Source organism: Plasmodium vinckei (genome assembly GCF_900681995.1).
Source record: "Plasmodium vinckei vinckei genome assembly, chromosome: PVVCY_14".
NCBI classification, from domain to species: Eukaryota; Apicomplexa; class Aconoidasida; order Haemosporida; family Plasmodiidae; genus Plasmodium; species Plasmodium vinckei.
The window spans coordinates 1,823,043-1,841,602 of NC_051306.1; the positions used below are offsets into that span (position 1 = coordinate 1,823,043).

At 23.4% G+C, this 18,560-nt stretch overlaps 3 protein-coding genes across 3 annotated transcripts; 2 read left to right on the top strand and 1 right to left on the bottom strand.

The window, feature by feature from the left end:
* Window positions 1-511: 511 nt before the first annotated feature.
* Window positions 512-14,343, top strand: PVVCY_1405030 (asparagine/aspartate rich protein, putative; the record flags this gene model as incomplete). The annotated part of the gene is made up of 3 exons (XM_008624529.1): window positions 512-13,936; window positions 14,052-14,208; window positions 14,306-14,343. The coding sequence occupies 3 exons, from the start codon at window positions 512-514 to the stop codon at window positions 14,341-14,343; spliced, it is 13,620 nt and encodes a 4,539-aa protein (XP_008622751.1).
* Window positions 14,344-14,954: 611 nt separating this feature from the next.
* Window positions 14,955-16,520, top strand: PVVCY_1405040 (homocysteine S-methyltransferase, putative; the record flags this gene model as incomplete). Its single annotated transcript, XM_008624528.2, has 1 exon — window positions 14,955-16,520. The coding sequence occupies one exon, from the start codon at window positions 14,955-14,957 to the stop codon at window positions 16,518-16,520; it is 1,566 nt and encodes a 521-aa protein (XP_008622750.2).
* A 211-nt stretch (window positions 16,521-16,731) lies between these two features.
* PVVCY_1405050 (conserved Plasmodium protein, unknown function) lies at window positions 16,732-17,594 on the bottom strand (the record flags this gene model as incomplete). Its single annotated transcript, XM_008624527.1, has 3 exons — window positions 16,732-17,238; window positions 17,331-17,383; window positions 17,519-17,594. The coding sequence occupies 3 exons, from the start codon at window positions 17,592-17,594 to the stop codon at window positions 16,732-16,734; spliced, it is 636 nt and encodes a 211-aa protein (XP_008622749.1).
* Window positions 17,595-18,560: the final 966 nt, after the last annotated feature.

Sequence of the window (18,560 nt, forward strand, 5' to 3'; positions counted from 1 at the left end):
ATCTATAAAAATAATATTACATATATTAATGTATACATTTGTATAGATATATTTATATGCATATTTATATGGATATTTATTTGTGTGTTATTTCTATCATACCCATGTTATAATATATAATGTACATGCATAACCATACCATTCCTCACAAGCATGTTTGAGTAACGATTTAATTTTGTTGTTACATTATTTTTATACATTTATATTTCTGCATGTTAATATTACTATATTGTTATTTCCATTGTGTTTTTAGTAAACCCCTTTCGAGCATATCTTCTTGTCCGTATATTCTTCAACACATGCATGTTATGGCCATTTGAAGCAAAAGAAAGTAAAAAAAAAAACGACGACACATCCCCTATGCCCCTTTCTATAAACTACCATCATATTATTTAAAAGGTTGTGATCCAATATTTTTCAACCTCTTAAACAAAAACGGGGATGCATATCTATAACTTTACAATATATATATGCCTATTAATATGCTAGGTTTATTTTGAAAAAAAAAAAAATGAATGAGCCTATTGAAGCAAAAGTAAAAGAAGAAATACTTCCGATAAATGCTTATTTTTTAAAAGAATATGGAGAAGGGAAAATAAATAAAAAGGATGTTATAAGAAGTTTAAGAAAACGTATATATAATAATAATGAAAATTATGAAGAAATATATAAAAAATTAAAAGAAATTCATGGAAATAGTGGTGTATGTACTCGTCAATGGAAAGAAGGGAGTTTTGCATTTAAGTGCTATAATTGTGAAGGTGATCCAACATGTGCAATATGTGCAAATTGTTTTTTCGCATCCAATCATAAGAACCATGTATATAAATTAACTCATACTAGTGGTGGTTGTTGTGATTGTGGTGATACATCATGGAATATCAATGGGGCTTGTTATAATCATAGAGGAATTAATGAAGAAAGTTTAATTATTAAAAAAAATATACTAAAAGAAAATGTCAAAAATCAAATAAAATATGATATAGAAAAATTAGTAGGTATTTTATTTAAAGATATAATATTAAAAGATGGTTTTTTTTTATCATTAGTAAATGCAGATTATGTTGAATATTCTTTTGAATTTTTTAAAGATCAAGGAATAACAAGTTTTTTACTTCGTCAAATAATATGTGAAGTATTTACAGGAGCTAAAATAGATTTTCTAATAAATTTTCATTATTGTTTTCATACAGGAATTCAAAAAGCATTATATTCTTTATACTTGTCATTATTTGTAGACCCAAAATTTAAACAAAGATTTGCATTTAAATTATCTAAACATTATAATATTATTGTAAGAGTTGTTGATGATAGGATATATAATGATTATAGTTTGAATGGATTGAGTGTGCAACTTTTGACAGTCCCCGAAATTGGGTATACCTTAGTTATTAATAATTTTTTAAACGACCTGATAAAAATAATAGAATCTTTTTGTACATATAGTAATGTTTCAAAATGTGTTATGTTTAAAAATTTATTAAGATCAGAAATCGAAATTATAATGAGAATATGTTTAGATTTAAAATATTTATTATATCATCAAGAAGTTATTAAAATTATTCTCTTTAATAAATATATAATTAAAAAAATTTTAAATCTATTAACACTTCTCCATAGAATGAATTCACAATTGCGATATACAAAAAGACATATTATATATGAAGACTTATCAAGTTCATATTCTATAACTATAGAAAATTATTTACTTAAAGTATTTGAACCGTTAGCTAATTTTTGTAAACGCGAGCAAAATGCAAATTATAGAAACTTTTTTCTTCTCTATCAACTTACTATTGAAGCAATATGCTCATTAAATTTATTCCCATTTAGTAATGACAAACCTTCTTCCGATGAATCACAAAATGTAAGTGGGGTCGTTCAATCAATGCCTACTGATGCAGCAGCTCCTAGTCAAGGAAAACAAAAAAAAGAAATTAAAAAAATTATTGAAGAACGAAAAAAAAAAAGATTAAAACATTTACGATCCTTACATTCTCCATTAGTCAGATTTTTTATTATGATATTAAACTTTGATGTTATTAGAAAATGTATTGATGATCTATATTGGTATAAATATGTATACCTGAAAAAGGTTAAGAAGCAAAAAGAACAACCACAAAATTTGCCAATACATAGTGATAAAGTAAAAATAATAAAAGAATACATAAACGATTTTTATTCTATTGAAAAATATCCCGAGGAAATCATAAATAAAAGAAAATTGTTACAAGAAAGATATGAAGAGGATGGAAATAAAATTAAAATGAAATTATTTAATTATAAACCATTTTTAAATTCATATAATCCTATTGAACATTCTAAAGTTGATAATTATTTAAAAGAACATAAATTTTTAGAAGAAACCTACTTCAAATGGATCATTAATATGGGTACTCCCAAGGATTCTACAAAAGTGGGTTCTACATCTGTTACTGCACCTGTTACTATTCCTATTACATCTACCACTGGTGCTATCCCTAGCACTAGTCATGTTGGGAATGGATCAGGAAAAGTGCATTATAGACGAAGCATACAAGAAAAAAAAATAAAGGGAAAGTGTAAAAATTTATTTATCGAAAAAAAAATTAATAATAAAGAAATTGAATTTAATGAATTTTTAGAGATCAAATATAAAAAGGAAAATAAAAATATATATTTACACCCATTATATATACAGTTATATATGAAAGATTTACTTGAATTTTTAAATCTATTTAATTTAAAATTATTAAAAAATATATTATTTATAAATATAAATGTATTAGCATTTATATATGAAATCAAATATGGATATTGGGTTCGGAATGGACCACAAATGGTTTTTCAATCAAATGAATATGAAGCATCTATATTTTTAAAAAATGATTTAATAGGAATACAATTTGCATTTATTATGATGAATATTTTACCATTATATGAAAATCAAAGAATAAAAATTAATGAAAATTTAATGAAAATATTTAGAAAAATATATAATGAACGTATAGCTAATTTAGTAGGTAATGATATACACAAACTAAAAAAAATTCCAACTACTTCTAAAACTACAATACCTAATGAAGATAATAATAAATCAAAAGTATTATTAACAAAATCTTCATCAATGATGATTGAGACAGGGAATAAAGTAAATGAAAATGATATACCCAATTTTAGACAGAGTAAAAGTTTAGATACTTTAAATCATGAAATAAATGATAATATGTATGGCAAAATTGAATATATACAAAATCAAAATGAAACACATCAAAATAATAAACAAACTATTATATATGATAAAAATAAAGATATAAATGAAAATGATAATTTTTTTAACATTTTTTGTGGAAATGGAATGACAGATACATCTATAAATTGGGCCAATCTAAGAAATAATTTTTTTTCTACTAATAATGATGATTATACAAAAATCCAAAACAAAATTGAATTTACACAAATATATAAATTACTTATTGAGTATTGTCGAGAAAAAGGAAATACTAACAATGAAGAGGAAACTAATGCATCTAACCTAGAATCAGTAAACCCAAATAATGAAAATAGTTGTGAAGCAGCTAGCGAAAATGTAAACAATGAAGAGAAAATAATAAATATCGAACAAATTAGAAGTAATAAAATAAATTATAAAAAATTAGAATGGACTGAATATTTAAAATTATTTATGGAAAGTAATATACGAAATCCATTTGTTTTTATCTACCAATTAATATTTAAAAATTTTCGTATAGATTTAGATAAAACAAATATAAATGATATATATATGGAAATACAGATACATCATTTAAAAGTGATATATAAAATATTTAGTGATATATATTTAAATAAATGGAATATCGATTCACGTAAAATAACTTATATATTTTATTTTCAATTTTTTTATGATATAATTATAAGAATATTTAATGAATTATATTATTTCGATTCAAGTAATATACCAAGAAAAACATCCTATATAAAATATACAAAAAGAGGAAAATATCAAGTAAAAAAAATATTATTACAATTATTAGCATCTAAAGATTTTCAACATTTTCAACTCGAAGATATTTTTCCTAAACAATTTAGACATCATCCAACTTTTTATGAGCTTATAAATAAATATGGCTATACTACACATATGGATCGAAGTAATGTAAATTTAATTAAGCTAAATAAAAATGCTTGGTATTTATATGATGCTTTTTGGCCTGTTGCAGAATATAAAGATTTTCAATCAGCTAACGAAAAATCAATAAAAGAAGAAAATGCTACATACATTGGCCCATCAAGAAGTCAAGATAAAGAATATCTTAATTTTCCTTTTAAAAAGTTACAAAATTTATTATATTATGCTTTCAAAAATAGTTGTCTTACTCCAATGCTTCTAACTATTTGTGTAACTAATGAAGCTTTTCAAACACGTCTTGATCAATTAAAAAATGCCCCTCCTATTAATGAATCAAACACATCAAGCACATCAAACATATCAAACAATGTAAGCTCCGCTGTTGATAATAATACTCAAGAACAGACTCAAAATGATTCTATTCTCTCGACAGGAAATTCTATAGATGTAAATTCAGATCCTACTTCGAGAAATCGCGAAAGCCAAGAACCAAACCCCAATCGAACTCCTACAGATTTGTCACTACTTAGTGATATTGACGTTTTTAATTTGCTAACTCAAAGCCTAAATAACAGTTTAGGCACTGACCAAGCTAGCCAAAATGGTCAAAACAGCCAAAATAATCAAGCTATCCCAAACCGTGGTGACCATAGCACTAACACAGGGGTAGCACCAAACGCAGAAACAAATCAAGAAGATGAAAATTCAAGAGCTATTGAAGGAAGTAGAGATGGCAACAGTGGTGATAGTAGTGAAAGTAGTTATCAAACTGGAAATGGACAAGATATACATCAAACAATTAATAATAATAATACATATATAATTGTAGATCAAAATGGCGACAATGAAACATTATTTGCTGAAATATTAGTAAATAGAAGTCCTAATAATTCTATAAATATGGAAATTGTAAATATTACTGATACTCATTCTGGAGATCAAAATACAAGAAGAGGTTCTAGACATTTAACTGCTGGTGGATTATCTGAATTAATTAGAAGCTTAATAAATGAAAATAATATCATTAGTAATGTAATTGATGAAACACTATTGGGAAATGGTGGATCTGGTATTGATATACTTGGTGGTGAAAATAATGGAAATATAGGAAGAAATCATAATCGTCCTATTATTTCAAATCAAAATAATAATATAAATAGAGGTGGAGGACGAGGAAATTCAGATGATAATTTAATATTTGATTGTTATACATCTAGTGAAGAATTAAATGATATTGATTCAGAAGGTTCTAATATATTAAGAATCAATTTAGCTAGTAGAGATAATAATTTAGATAATTTAAATGTAATTTTAAATTCCAATGAAATAATTGCTAATGCTAATAATGCTAATTTAAGTAATACTATTGATATATTAATTAAAGTTATAAAAGTATTAAGTATTTTAATCGATTCTAGTCATCCATTTAAAGAGATAAATGGGTTCTATTATTCCAATTGCAAAGTCGATACTGATGATTCGGATTCTGAATCTGATTCCATCGAGGAAAGTTCCGATGAAGATTATTATCAACCAAGTTCTCCAACTATCGAAAAGGAACTAAACAAAGCATCCAACCCTAATCAATACATTTTTAATAATGAAAAAAATTCAGATAACGATTGTAAGAATCATGTTGAAGAGGGTGATGAAAAATGTAAAGGAGAAAACAATGGAGATGCTATCACAAATGATGATGCTATATTTGATTACATATCTATAGTAGAAAAACAAAAAAAAGGAAAGAAAAACAAAAATATAGAAAATGATAGCCAAAATGTAATGAAAGAAAAAAAAATTAGAAAAGAAAAACAAGGATATTCAATGGGAGAAAAAACAGTTCAATTTTTTATTAACAGTATTAATAACATAAATGGAAATGAAGATAAATGTTTTCTAAAAGTACGGAATACAATCGTTTCAAGATTAAAAGAAATATCTTCAGAAAATTATAATTATAAAAATGTAAATAATAATAATGAATTTATTGAGCTAGCTAAAAAAAAACAACAAGATCTATTAGATAGTATGAAAAAACAACAACTAAAATTTAGCCAATTTTTAGACGATGAATTTCTTTCAGATGATGATGAAGAATTAGAAATGGAAAAAGAATTAGATGACGATAAAAATGAAGATGGGGAAAATGATATATATAAAGAAAATAATACTTTATGTGAATATGAAAAAGCAAAAGAAAAAAATTGTATATGTGTATTATGTAAAGAAGGAATGTCAAAGAATAATTTATTAGCATATATGTGTTTTGCTTCTCATACAAATATTTTAAAAAAAATAATAAAAAAAAATAAAATGTCATTTCCTTGTAAGCATCCATCAATATATACATGTGGACATTTTATACATACAAATTGTTTACATAACACAAAAATATTGAAATATCGAAAATTGTTTAGTGTTAAAAATGAACCTACTTTATATGAATTTACATGCCCATTATGTAGATGTATAGCCAATTGTTTTATTGTATATATACCAAAAAGATATACATCTAAAAATGATACTTATAGAATCTATGATTGTAATGAAACAGATTTCTTTATTGATAATTCTAATAAAAATTTCTCAGATCTTTTGAAATCTGCATCATTTGCTTTAAAATTGTGGAATCGAAAAAAAGTTATAGGAACTATCACATCAGATGCACAAATGATGGATATCACAGATTATAATCATGATAATAATGATGTAAATAAAAATTCGATAAATTCAAGAGAACAAAATAACTATCTAGAAGTAGAAACATCTTTAGATATCAATGAAAGAGAAAAAAATAAATTGTTACATCATCACAATGTGCATAAAAAATATGATGACTATGATAATAGTTATAGTGATAATTCGGAATCATTTTGTTTTGAAAATGAATCAACCTTTTTAAGTTCATCATCGAATAAATCTATTGACAGTGATGTAGCCGATGAATTTTATTTTAAATATAAAAGTATTCAAAAGATGGAAGAAGAAAAAAAAAAAAAAAAAAAACTCGAAAATTTTACAAAAAATAGTGAATATGGAGAAGAAAAAGGAACAAATAATAATAACACATCTAATAATAAAAATATTGGAAGTGATATAAATCAAACTAGTTGGAATAATTATGTTACTAATCCAGTCTTTAACGAAGAAAATAATAATGACATTTTTAATTTAAACTTTAAAAATATAGTTGATAAAAATTCCCTTTTTGATAATTTGCTATCTTATGGAAGTTATGATAAAAATAAAAAAAAAATATTAAGAGAAATATATCTAAATGAAAATAAAATATATGAGCAGTTATACAATACAAATGATTGTTGTGGAAGTATGTATTGTCATGGTTGTAATGGTAGCTCTAATTTTGAATCGAACAAAAAAAATACTTATGGAAATAATGGAATTGAAAAGACCGAGTATGATACTCAGAGTGATAGAAAAGATTTGAATCACATTGATAATTCTCACCAAATTAATATGAACACTTATAAAAATAGTGACAATGTGAAAGAAGTTAGATCTAAAGATGGAGCAGGAACAGAGCTATATCTTTACAAAAATACTTTTAATTACCCTAATAAAGATTTTACTTTTACTTACCATAATTCAAACTTTTTTTATAGATATAAAAACGGATTCTTATCTTACTATGTTAGTGTTCCATTAAAGTTTATGAAAAATGTAGAGTTTGTAATGATACAAAATAAATCATTAAATAATTCTAATAATAAAAAGTCCAAGCGATTTTTTTTCACAACATCTGTGGAAGAAATAAAAACAACAAATATTGAACCCATCGAAAATAAAGAAGAACAAAATGACACAGACAAAGTAGATGCAATACATGTAGAAAAAAATGATGATGACAATGTAGAAAATAATAATGATATAAATAAATCTGAATTAAACTTACAACTAAATTATAATATAGATAAAAATTTGGTCGAATATATACAACACAATTTTAATATAAACAAAATAAATTGTGATGAGGTTATTAAAAAATATAGAATATTCCAAAATAAAGCTAACACATCACAGGCTAATAATTGTGGTAGTAGTAATTCTAACTCAATTAGTAATGGAAAAAAAAAAGGAATTAATGAAATAAATGAATTTCAAAAAGAAAAAAGACTTAAAACAGATTATGAATCTGAATTTAGAGAAAATATTTTATCTGAATATGAAAATTTTTCTTATTCACCTACTACAAAAATAGAAAATAAGGAATCTAATGAATATTCCATCAAAACAGGTAGCGGTATAAATTCGAGTTTAATAGAAAATAATAATTGTGATATGCAAGATGGCAATTCAGAAAATATGACAGTATCTGGTGTAAATACTAATGAAGAAATTATGAACAGTTCAGAATATTTTATTTCTGAAAAAAGCAAAAAAGTAGAAGAAGAGCCAAAACGAAATAGCCGAAGAAGAAGTATACAAGAAATGGAAGAAATGGGAATAATAAAAAGTAATGATAATTTGGATATTTGTGAAAGTGATGAAAATGAAGATAATGATACAATACAATTTAAATATAACTGTGATAAGAATGATTTAAAAACACATGCTATATCAATGAAAAACTGTTTTGCTGTAGATATCTATGATGGTATAATTAGCACGAATAAAAAATTTTATAAAACATATAAAAATACAGTATATAAACAAAATTTTGATTCAATATTTGATATGAAAGCATTAAGACAATCTATTATATTATTAGGAGGAATAACAGAAATATCATGGAGAATTTTTCATCAAAATCATACAACATTTTCAACTATATTACATCATTCAGAAAATTATAAAAAAATAATTGACTTTGAATATTCCACAAAAATACAAGACAATGATGAAGATACTGATATAAAAGGAATAAGCGTAAATGATGTATTAAAAATTTATAAAAAACTTGATGTATATCCTGAATTTTTATTTAATAATATTAACATTGGATATGTTAATAAAAGTGAATTAAAAAACGTAAATAAAGAAGATCTACTATTATTTAATAAAAAAGATAAAAAAAAATATACCAAAAAATTAGGAGGAAACATATTTAAAAATGAAACAAATAATGAATTAAGCTTTATGAAAAATTGTCTAAACCAATTAAAAAAATGTAAAGACAAGGAAGATGAGGACAAACGCGAAGGTGACATTCACAAAAAAATTATGAAAAAAAAAAGAATGAAAAACAGAGTAGATAGCAAAAAAAAAAATACAATAAAAACGGATGTGTTAAATATAAAATATTGGAGAAATATTAATACAGCTACAGAAATGAATAAAATATATTGGATTTTATACAACGAAATATTAATTAATGTATTTTATAAAAATATAAATTATGTATCATGCAATAATTTAATTGAAACTTTAGTAAGAAACTTATTCCTATATAAACATGAATTAAATATAGTAAAAGAAGATAAAATTTCAAACTTATTTAATCTACAATTATGGAAAAATATTCATAATATTTCTTTTTATTATGTATATCCATATAGATTTACCTTTAATAAATATAAAAAGTTTTTTGATAAAATTAAAAAAGCACATTTTTTAAATAAATTATCATTTTTACCATTATCTGTTGATGTTCTCAAATTATTTATGACTTTTTTCTTAAATCAGTTATTACACACACCTGCAGCTATTCAGCACTTTATTTCAATCTCTTTAATTATTATAAGTTTTCAAGTTATGAATGAAGTTTTTATAAAAGAAATCTCAAAATCATATGTACAATTCATATTTTCAAAATTTTCACCTGAACAAGTCAGAAAAAATTTTAATAATATTTTTGAAAAAATATATATAAATATACAAAATGAATCATATCCAATAAATAAGGATACACATTTACATGATAGAATTAAATTATCAAGTCATTTCACACAATCTGAATATGTACCTAAAGAAAATGATAATTTTTCAATTCCTAATTATATGAACACAACTAGCCAAAGTAAAAGTGTTGCACACGAACAATTTAAAAATTTCATTTTTGACAATTTTGTAAAGAATACAAAAGAATTGATTTCTTCTCAAAATGTAGAAAACTTTGCTAATAATGATGGATCAGAATTTAGTAAGAATGGTGACGAAAAAAATGGAAATTATAATACCTTTAACAATGATGGATCTCTAGATGGGTCAAACGACAAAATAGATGAGCATTCCAATTTAAAGAATAAAGATGTATTTGGAAAGGGATATGCAAATCAAACTAGTAGTGGAAGTGGCTATAGTGATGGTGATAATATGAATAGCAATGGTAGATCTAAGAAATATACAAAATTAATTAACAAAATGGATATATTAACATTGTTTAATAATTTGATAAATTTAGCTAACGATATTAGTGAGTCAGAAATTGAAGAAATAAAAAATGCAATTTTAAAAAATAAAATAATTTCTGCTAATATAAAAAAAAAAGAATGTTATTCTTATACTTGTGAAAAGAATGTATGCCTAAATAAAACAGTATATAATAATGAACCAAACAATTTTGATGATTTTTGTTTATATGAAGAAAAGAAAATACTATATGTTTTATATGAAACATTAAAAAAAATGATAAGCTTAAATAAGTTCAAAACAGATACACAAAAAATTATGCTTTTATTATGTGAAATAAATTGCGAATATATGAAGTATGTATATTATAATGGATATATACCAATCAATATATTTCTTAGTACAAACTTTATAAGGTTTGATGAATTTTTTAATAATTATTATCCTTATTTATATAATAAAAAGACTAGTTCGAAATGGGGAAGTTTCCATGTTTTATATAAAGAAAAGTTTTCAGAAAAAAATAGCAAACAAAAAAGTTTAAAAAAAAATAAAAATGTTATGAAAAGGGACTTTAACTATATAATTAATAATTGTAGTGATATTGTTCAAGAACAAACACCAAAAGATCAATCATATTTAGAAAACAAATTAAAACATGTTAATACCGATAATTCAAAAGTTATGTCTTATCCAAATGGTGAAACATCAAATTCAATAACTGAATCCCCTACACTACATAAAAGAGATGATATCAAAAAAAATGAAAAACTTTATGAAAATTCTAAAAATTCTTTTTATACTAATCCTAATGAAATACATCAATTTAAATATAAGTTATATAATATACATAATGAAGAAATGAACGATTTTTATTTAATGAATGATAAAGATGAAAATTATTTATCACTACTGAGTAAGGATAATCTAGAACATAAACATACTAATATTTGCAATACATTAAAATGGCAATATGAAAATATTCCCTATATTAATCATTTGTTTTATATTTATAATGTATATCCTATCTTATTTAAATTGAATCAAATAAAAGATATCCATAATAAAAAAGACAACGATATAGATCTATGCTCAAATGAATTTTTACTATCACAAATAGATGATAAAATATATGATCAATATGATAATTATAATAATTTCTCGGATGAAAGTTTTGATAGTAGTAAAACGATACGAGCTTATGAAGAAGAAGAAAATGAAAATGAAGAGGAAAATAATAATTCTGATAAAGTTAAACAAAAAGATGAAAATGAAAATGAAGAGGAAAATTATACCACATCATCTCTTAATGTCTTAAATGAAATTCTCGATGTTAATGAACTCATAAAAGATTTGAAAAAAAAAAAAAAAAAAAAAAAAATATACAAAAATAAATATGCCAATAATTTTTTTATCAACTTTTTTAACAAGGCTATGCAAAAAGAGCAAAATAAAAGAGATGGATTAAAATTAGAAAAAAAAATAGGTCTACAAACAAGTTACACAAATGGAACTATCGAATATAATGGAAATAAAAATGGTAATTACATTGATGATGAAAAGGATCATGTCATAAGTACAGCAAACTTATTTATTGATCCCCACGACTTAAAAAATGTAGATATTTCAGAATGCTTAGACAAAATAGATGAACATAAAGAAGAAGTGATAGAAGAAAATAAAATAAATAAAAATAATGAAAATGGAAACGAAGAAAATTGTTGTGATAGCAGTTTAGAAAATACAGCATATTCAATATCAAGTGAAAATAGTTACACGGATGAAAACTTTTTATATTACAATAATAATGGAGAATCAAGTAGTGGTGCAGAAAAGATGAGATATAAAAAAAAAAATACAATTAGTAAACTACTTTTTAGTCGGTTTGATGATCATACATCAAATAATAATGATAAAAATAATAAAAATAAATCAAAGAATGATCATATTAACTTTTTAAAATTTAAAGATTCAAATAAAATACAAAGATATAATATGTTATTACGAAGAAATGATCTTAGTAGTCAATTTTTTTATAACATTAGAAAATTATATAGTTATGTTTATAATATACTTGATTTTATTCCAATATATGTAATACAAAATATTTTATTACACTATCAAAAAAGTTACAAAAATGTAAATCATTACTATTATTATGATGAACAAAATGATGGAATTAATAATTTGTTTAACTCATATAATGAAGAAAGTGAATATGAATATACACGTTATTCAAGTAATTATTTTAACACCGATAAATGGAAAAGACAGTATGAAAAATATAAAAATTATAAAAATAATAATGAATATGAAGGTATATATAGTAAAAAGGAAAGTGACTATGATACAAGCTCTTGTTCTTTTGATAAGAAATGGGATAAAGATAGCGCTTCACATAATGACTCTAAAATGGGAAGTAACTTTTCATATGATATAAAAAATAATGGTGCAAATAATATTAATGAATATGTCGATCCTCTCGGTGCAACTTCAAAAAATTCTTCATTCACCAACATATTAGGTCCCTCAATTTTTAGTCATAATTTTTTATTCGACGAAAAATGTAAATCCACAGAAAAAGAAAATAGTAGAGAAAATAGAAACTCCTATTTTGCTAATAAAAAAATGAAAACAAATCATAGTGATTGTGCATCTGATACATATATAAGAGGTTCTAGCCAATTTGCTAAAAACACCAACAAAGGAGAATCAACATTCAAAATGAAATTTATTAACGAAGAAAATAATTATAATGATGTAAAAGGTGTAAGAGGTAATATAAATCAATTCTATAATAATATACAAGATGAAAAAGACATATTAGGAATAAAAAAAATATTTTTCATATTTTATAAATATTTAAAAAAAAATCATTTTATTGATTGTAATTTTGGAGAATACAATAAAAAAAGAAAACGAAATAGATGCATAAAATTATATTCACAATTTTTAAAAAAATATTTAAAATCCGCAAATATATATTTACAATTTGTAGCATATATATTATTTTCTATATATGAATATAACACATTGGCAACTAAGTATTTAGATTATATACATCTATATAGTGACATAAGCAAATATAATATATTCCTACACATTTTAAATATAAATAATAATATCGATAAAGTATATACATACCAAACAATGCAATTAATATTTCATCCATATTTTTATTGGATGTATCAAATTTATAAGTACCTAAAAATAGATGCATCACCAATTGCTCTTCATGATTTTTATGAAAATCTTGAACAATTTATTTCATCAAATTCGATATTCCAACCTAGCCAAAATTATTTTACTTTAATTAAAAAAAATTTTAAAAGAAAATGTGTAAGTTGTAATAAATCACCAAAAAAAATACTTATCTGTTTATATTGTGGATCAACCATATGTTTACATGAAAGTGATGAAGCTACTGGTCCTTTATCTCAAACAATTAGCAAATGTATTTACCATACTACAATTTGTGGTGGAGATCAATGTCTCTATTTGTGCCTGAACACGTCATCGGTAAGTTTATTACAAAATTAATATACATTCCATTTTGTTTTATTACTTTTAATATTGTTAGAAAAATCGACTTACATATTGATTCTTTCTTTCTTTTTTTTTATTTCCTATACAGATATTATTTACTAGTGAAAATCGGTTTGAATTCATGAGTGGGCCTTATGTAGATAAAAATGGAGATATCGATCCTCATCTTAAAAGAGGAAAAAATCTATATCTTTCTCAGCACAAATTAAATCAAATATTTGATGTCATTGTTAATTCGACAGCTGGTAAGGATTTCAAACCATGTCACTATCTACATATATACATATTTTTATACAATCCAATCCATTTACAACATACTTCCTCAATTTCCTTCCTTTTCAGATGTTGAAATATATAAGCATACTTTAAAGGCCGAGTAAAATACGGATATCGATGACCCAATCTGACCTACACATATTTACATACACATTTATATCCATGCCAATGTGATAAATATTAAATATTTCTTTTACGAACTTCTATTATATGATTGCATTATTATCGATGTTACCATTTTTCTTTTTTTTTTTTTTTTAAATTCAATGCACATTATGAATGTTAGAACTTTTTTTTTTATTAAAAGTAGTAATGAAAAAAATTAAAATAATAATAATTTAATATATCTGACAATACATCAAATAAATTATAAAAAAAGTTTAATTAAAATCCTTGTTTTTAGTATTTTTTTGTTTTTTTATTTATTCATCGGTCGATTTAAAAAAATGCCACTAAACGTCCTTGAAAAATGTAAGATATAGATGAAGCATCACTCTCTATATATTACCTGTGTATCCATTAATTTTATGCTGCATCGAATTTAAATAATTTGTAAAACCAGCAAAGTCGAGTACATCTTCTAATATTAAATGCCATGAATTTAGAAAGGAAAAATATGCAAATTTTTTTATAAGATAATTTTTATGTCATAGTTTAAAAATGTTATTATGATTAATTATTTTTTCATATATGATTTTAATTTAGTTACTATAAAATGAGTAAACGATTGTTTACCCTCGATGGAGGGAAAATAAGTGAATTTGAAAGACTAGGGTTGAGTCATTTTGATTTTTTATCATGTAAATATAATGAAGAAGAAAAAATAAAAGGAATAGAAAGTCTGGAGAAGATCCATTTAAGCTACCTATTAAGTGGATCAAATATAATAACTACTAATACTTATCAAGTTAATTTACATAGTTTAAAAGAAAATAATATAAGTATTGAAAAAGGAAAAGAAATTATAAATACATATATAGATATAGCATATGAAAGTTGTGAAAAATATAAACAAATAAAAAAAAGAAATACATGTTTATATTCCGATTTAGAAACATATAAATCACCATATGATTATGTTAATCATTTTCAAAATATTAGACAAAATTTAAATGTTTGTAATATTAATGATCAAATTAATGTACAAGAATATTTTAATTATGTAGATTTACAAAATGATATACTTGAAAAAAAAATTAAAATGACAAAATCGTCAGATAATTTTATTGCATTTTCTAATGGATCCTATAATTCATCGTTTCAAAATTTTACTGAATATTCCGGGGTCTTTCAAAAGGGGAAAATATCACAAGGTGAGGAAAAAGAAAAAAATAAAGCCAGCAAATTGCAAAGAAATAAAATGAACAAGGTACAGAACAAGGTACAGAACAAGGTACAAAACAAACTAACCAATCAGTATGACATAAGATTAAACCTAATTCCGTTTAAAAAAACTTTCAAAGAAGTTAGAAGTCCCATTGAAATGATTCCAAAGTGTAAAAAGGTATATGAAAAATGTGAAACAAATGAGGATAACAATTTTAAATATAATTTTTTACAAACACAAAAATTATTTAATTATGGAATCGAATATTATATAGATGTAACAGATGAAGAAATATTAGCTAATTGTAAATTTAAATTAGAATCATTTTGTAGAAATAAAAATAAATTAAATTTTTTTTCATTATTAACATGTACAAATATAAGAGAAGTATTCACATTTTATAATGCCATAAAATATTATGCAACAAGCTTTAATAATAATGTAATTATAAATTTTTTTTGTAACGATCCGAAAAATATTGGATGCTCAAATTATTCTTTTTTTGATATTGTATCATTATTATTATATTTAGATTCATATAATAAATATATTTATGCCATTGGCTTAAATTGTGTTAATATTAATTATGCTCATAATTTGTTTTTACCATTTAAAAAATATATGTCTAAATATAATAATATAAATATTGAATTATATAAAAGTGAAAATCAACAAATAAATCCATTCATTAAAAATATATTGAGTAATATAAAAAAAAATAGATATATTTATGATGTTAATTTTTTTTGCTCCCCAAATAAAACATTAGACAAAGTTTCTTTTGATAATAATACTGTCAATTTTCAAACCCATTCTAAAAACAAAAAAATGCATGTTTATAATCATATCGAAAAATGGATTGATGTAGGAATAAATGGATTTGGTGGATGTTGCTACTACACTCCCTATGACATTTCATTGATTAATTATGGATTGTCCAAGATAGCTACATAAATTTTGGGGGTCGATGAAATTGTTTAGACTTTCCCATTTATTGCACTAAACATATAAAAAGGAACAGAAAAAATTGGATTATTTTTTTGCTAAAAACTATTTTACAGATATGGACCTCAAAAGAGATTTACAGTGAGGTAGAAAATATGCCACTTGCCAAGGTAGAAAATAATTTTTTTTTTTTTTTTTTTTTTTTTTGATAATGACTAATTTAATTATCGTTACACATTTCTTCTTCATCACTATCGGTTGCATCCGAATCGGAATCGATTGTTTCTTCTTGAGAAGACGATTGATTTTTTTTTTGAATTTTTTTATAAAACTTTGTATATATGTCATCTTTTTCGACAGTTTGAAATTTTGATAGATTATTATTATAAACATATTCAATAGCTTTAGACATATTTTTTTTAGCTACTTGTTTTTTTATAGTAAAAATTGGTTTATCTGTATTTATTTCTCCTTTATATTCCATAAGTATATTGTCACAATTATATACATGTCTATATTTATATTTACAATACCATGCACATAAACATCGATTATACATTTTTGTACATGTATCATTACATGTACTACATTCTGGCATATTATAATTTAAACTTTCTTTCATTTTATTTATAATTCTATTTTCTATCCTCCTTAAACCGACACATAATAAAAAACGTCCCCCATTTCGCCAGTCCAATGGGTACCTAGGAACAAGACTTGATGGAATCTGCAAAATGGATAATAAAATAAAATCATGTACCATAACATCCATATATACACATATTGGCTTGATAATTTGATTTTCCATTTTATTCTTACCTTTGTTGTTGGGTAAACGGGGTCATACAATGCCTTCCCATGTTTGTGGTTGCCTGAAAAGTGGGGAAAATTAAAAAATTGTAAAAAATAGGAAAATTTTGAAAATTGTTTTGAAAAATAAAACAGACGATACTACACAAATTAATAATGTTTTTCACATTTCTTTTGATATTTTTATCTGTTTGAACCTCTATATCCAATAGGTCTTCTCCCTGTTGGTGCCTTGGGTAAGGTTGCCTTTAAAATGTTCAGTTTTTTAGGCATTTTTTCAAACTATATAGCTATATTATTATTACATAAATATTGTTTGTGTTTTACTACATGTTTTTCATATTTTCATGAGTGTAATTTTTTTAATCTTCCACAAGATGTAATACCATATTGCAACAATGTATAGGTTGGTAAGTTATATATATATATGCACATTATCTTGTTATGTTTATTTATTTTCTTTTGTGATATGGTTTTACAATATAGTTAGATATTACTTATTAGTAAGCGGTGAACATCTTCATTGCCTATATAAAGGCTTACCTATTTTAATTATTCTTTTATTTTTTTTTACCTATACTCAGCAGTCCGCTGTATATTTTCGTATATGCATATGTTTTATTATGGATGCTCTAATTTGCATCCACATTCTATGCATAGATTGGTGAAATTGACAATATAAACATGAGTACAAAACATAAATACATAAATATTCAAAGTTTAAGGTTATTTACTTTTGTTTTTTACATTCACATAATATATTTTTTTATATAATTTTATTAATAATATAATAAATGTTGAAAAAAAATGCACTATACCACGTATTTATATATGTATATAATAAAGTGAACATACGTATTATGCAATTTAGATTGAAAAAAAAAAAAAAAAATGGCACAAAAAAATGACACAAAAAAATGACATAAAAAAATGACACAAAAAAAGGGGAACTGTACAAATTAATTGATAAATAATTTTAGCAAATATTTCGTAAAGTGATATTTGCAAATAGAAAAATAGTATATATATTTTTTATTCATTTCTAATATTATTACTATAACTATATTATTGTTTTTATTTCTTTTTTTTTCGTTTTACAATATTGCATTTTTTTTATACACGTTTTTTTTTTCTCCCCAACAAATTATATAATAACATATTGTATATCAAGTTATTTATTTTGTATTATATATATATATTAATGCTTAGTTATACATATATATGTATCAATATGAATTT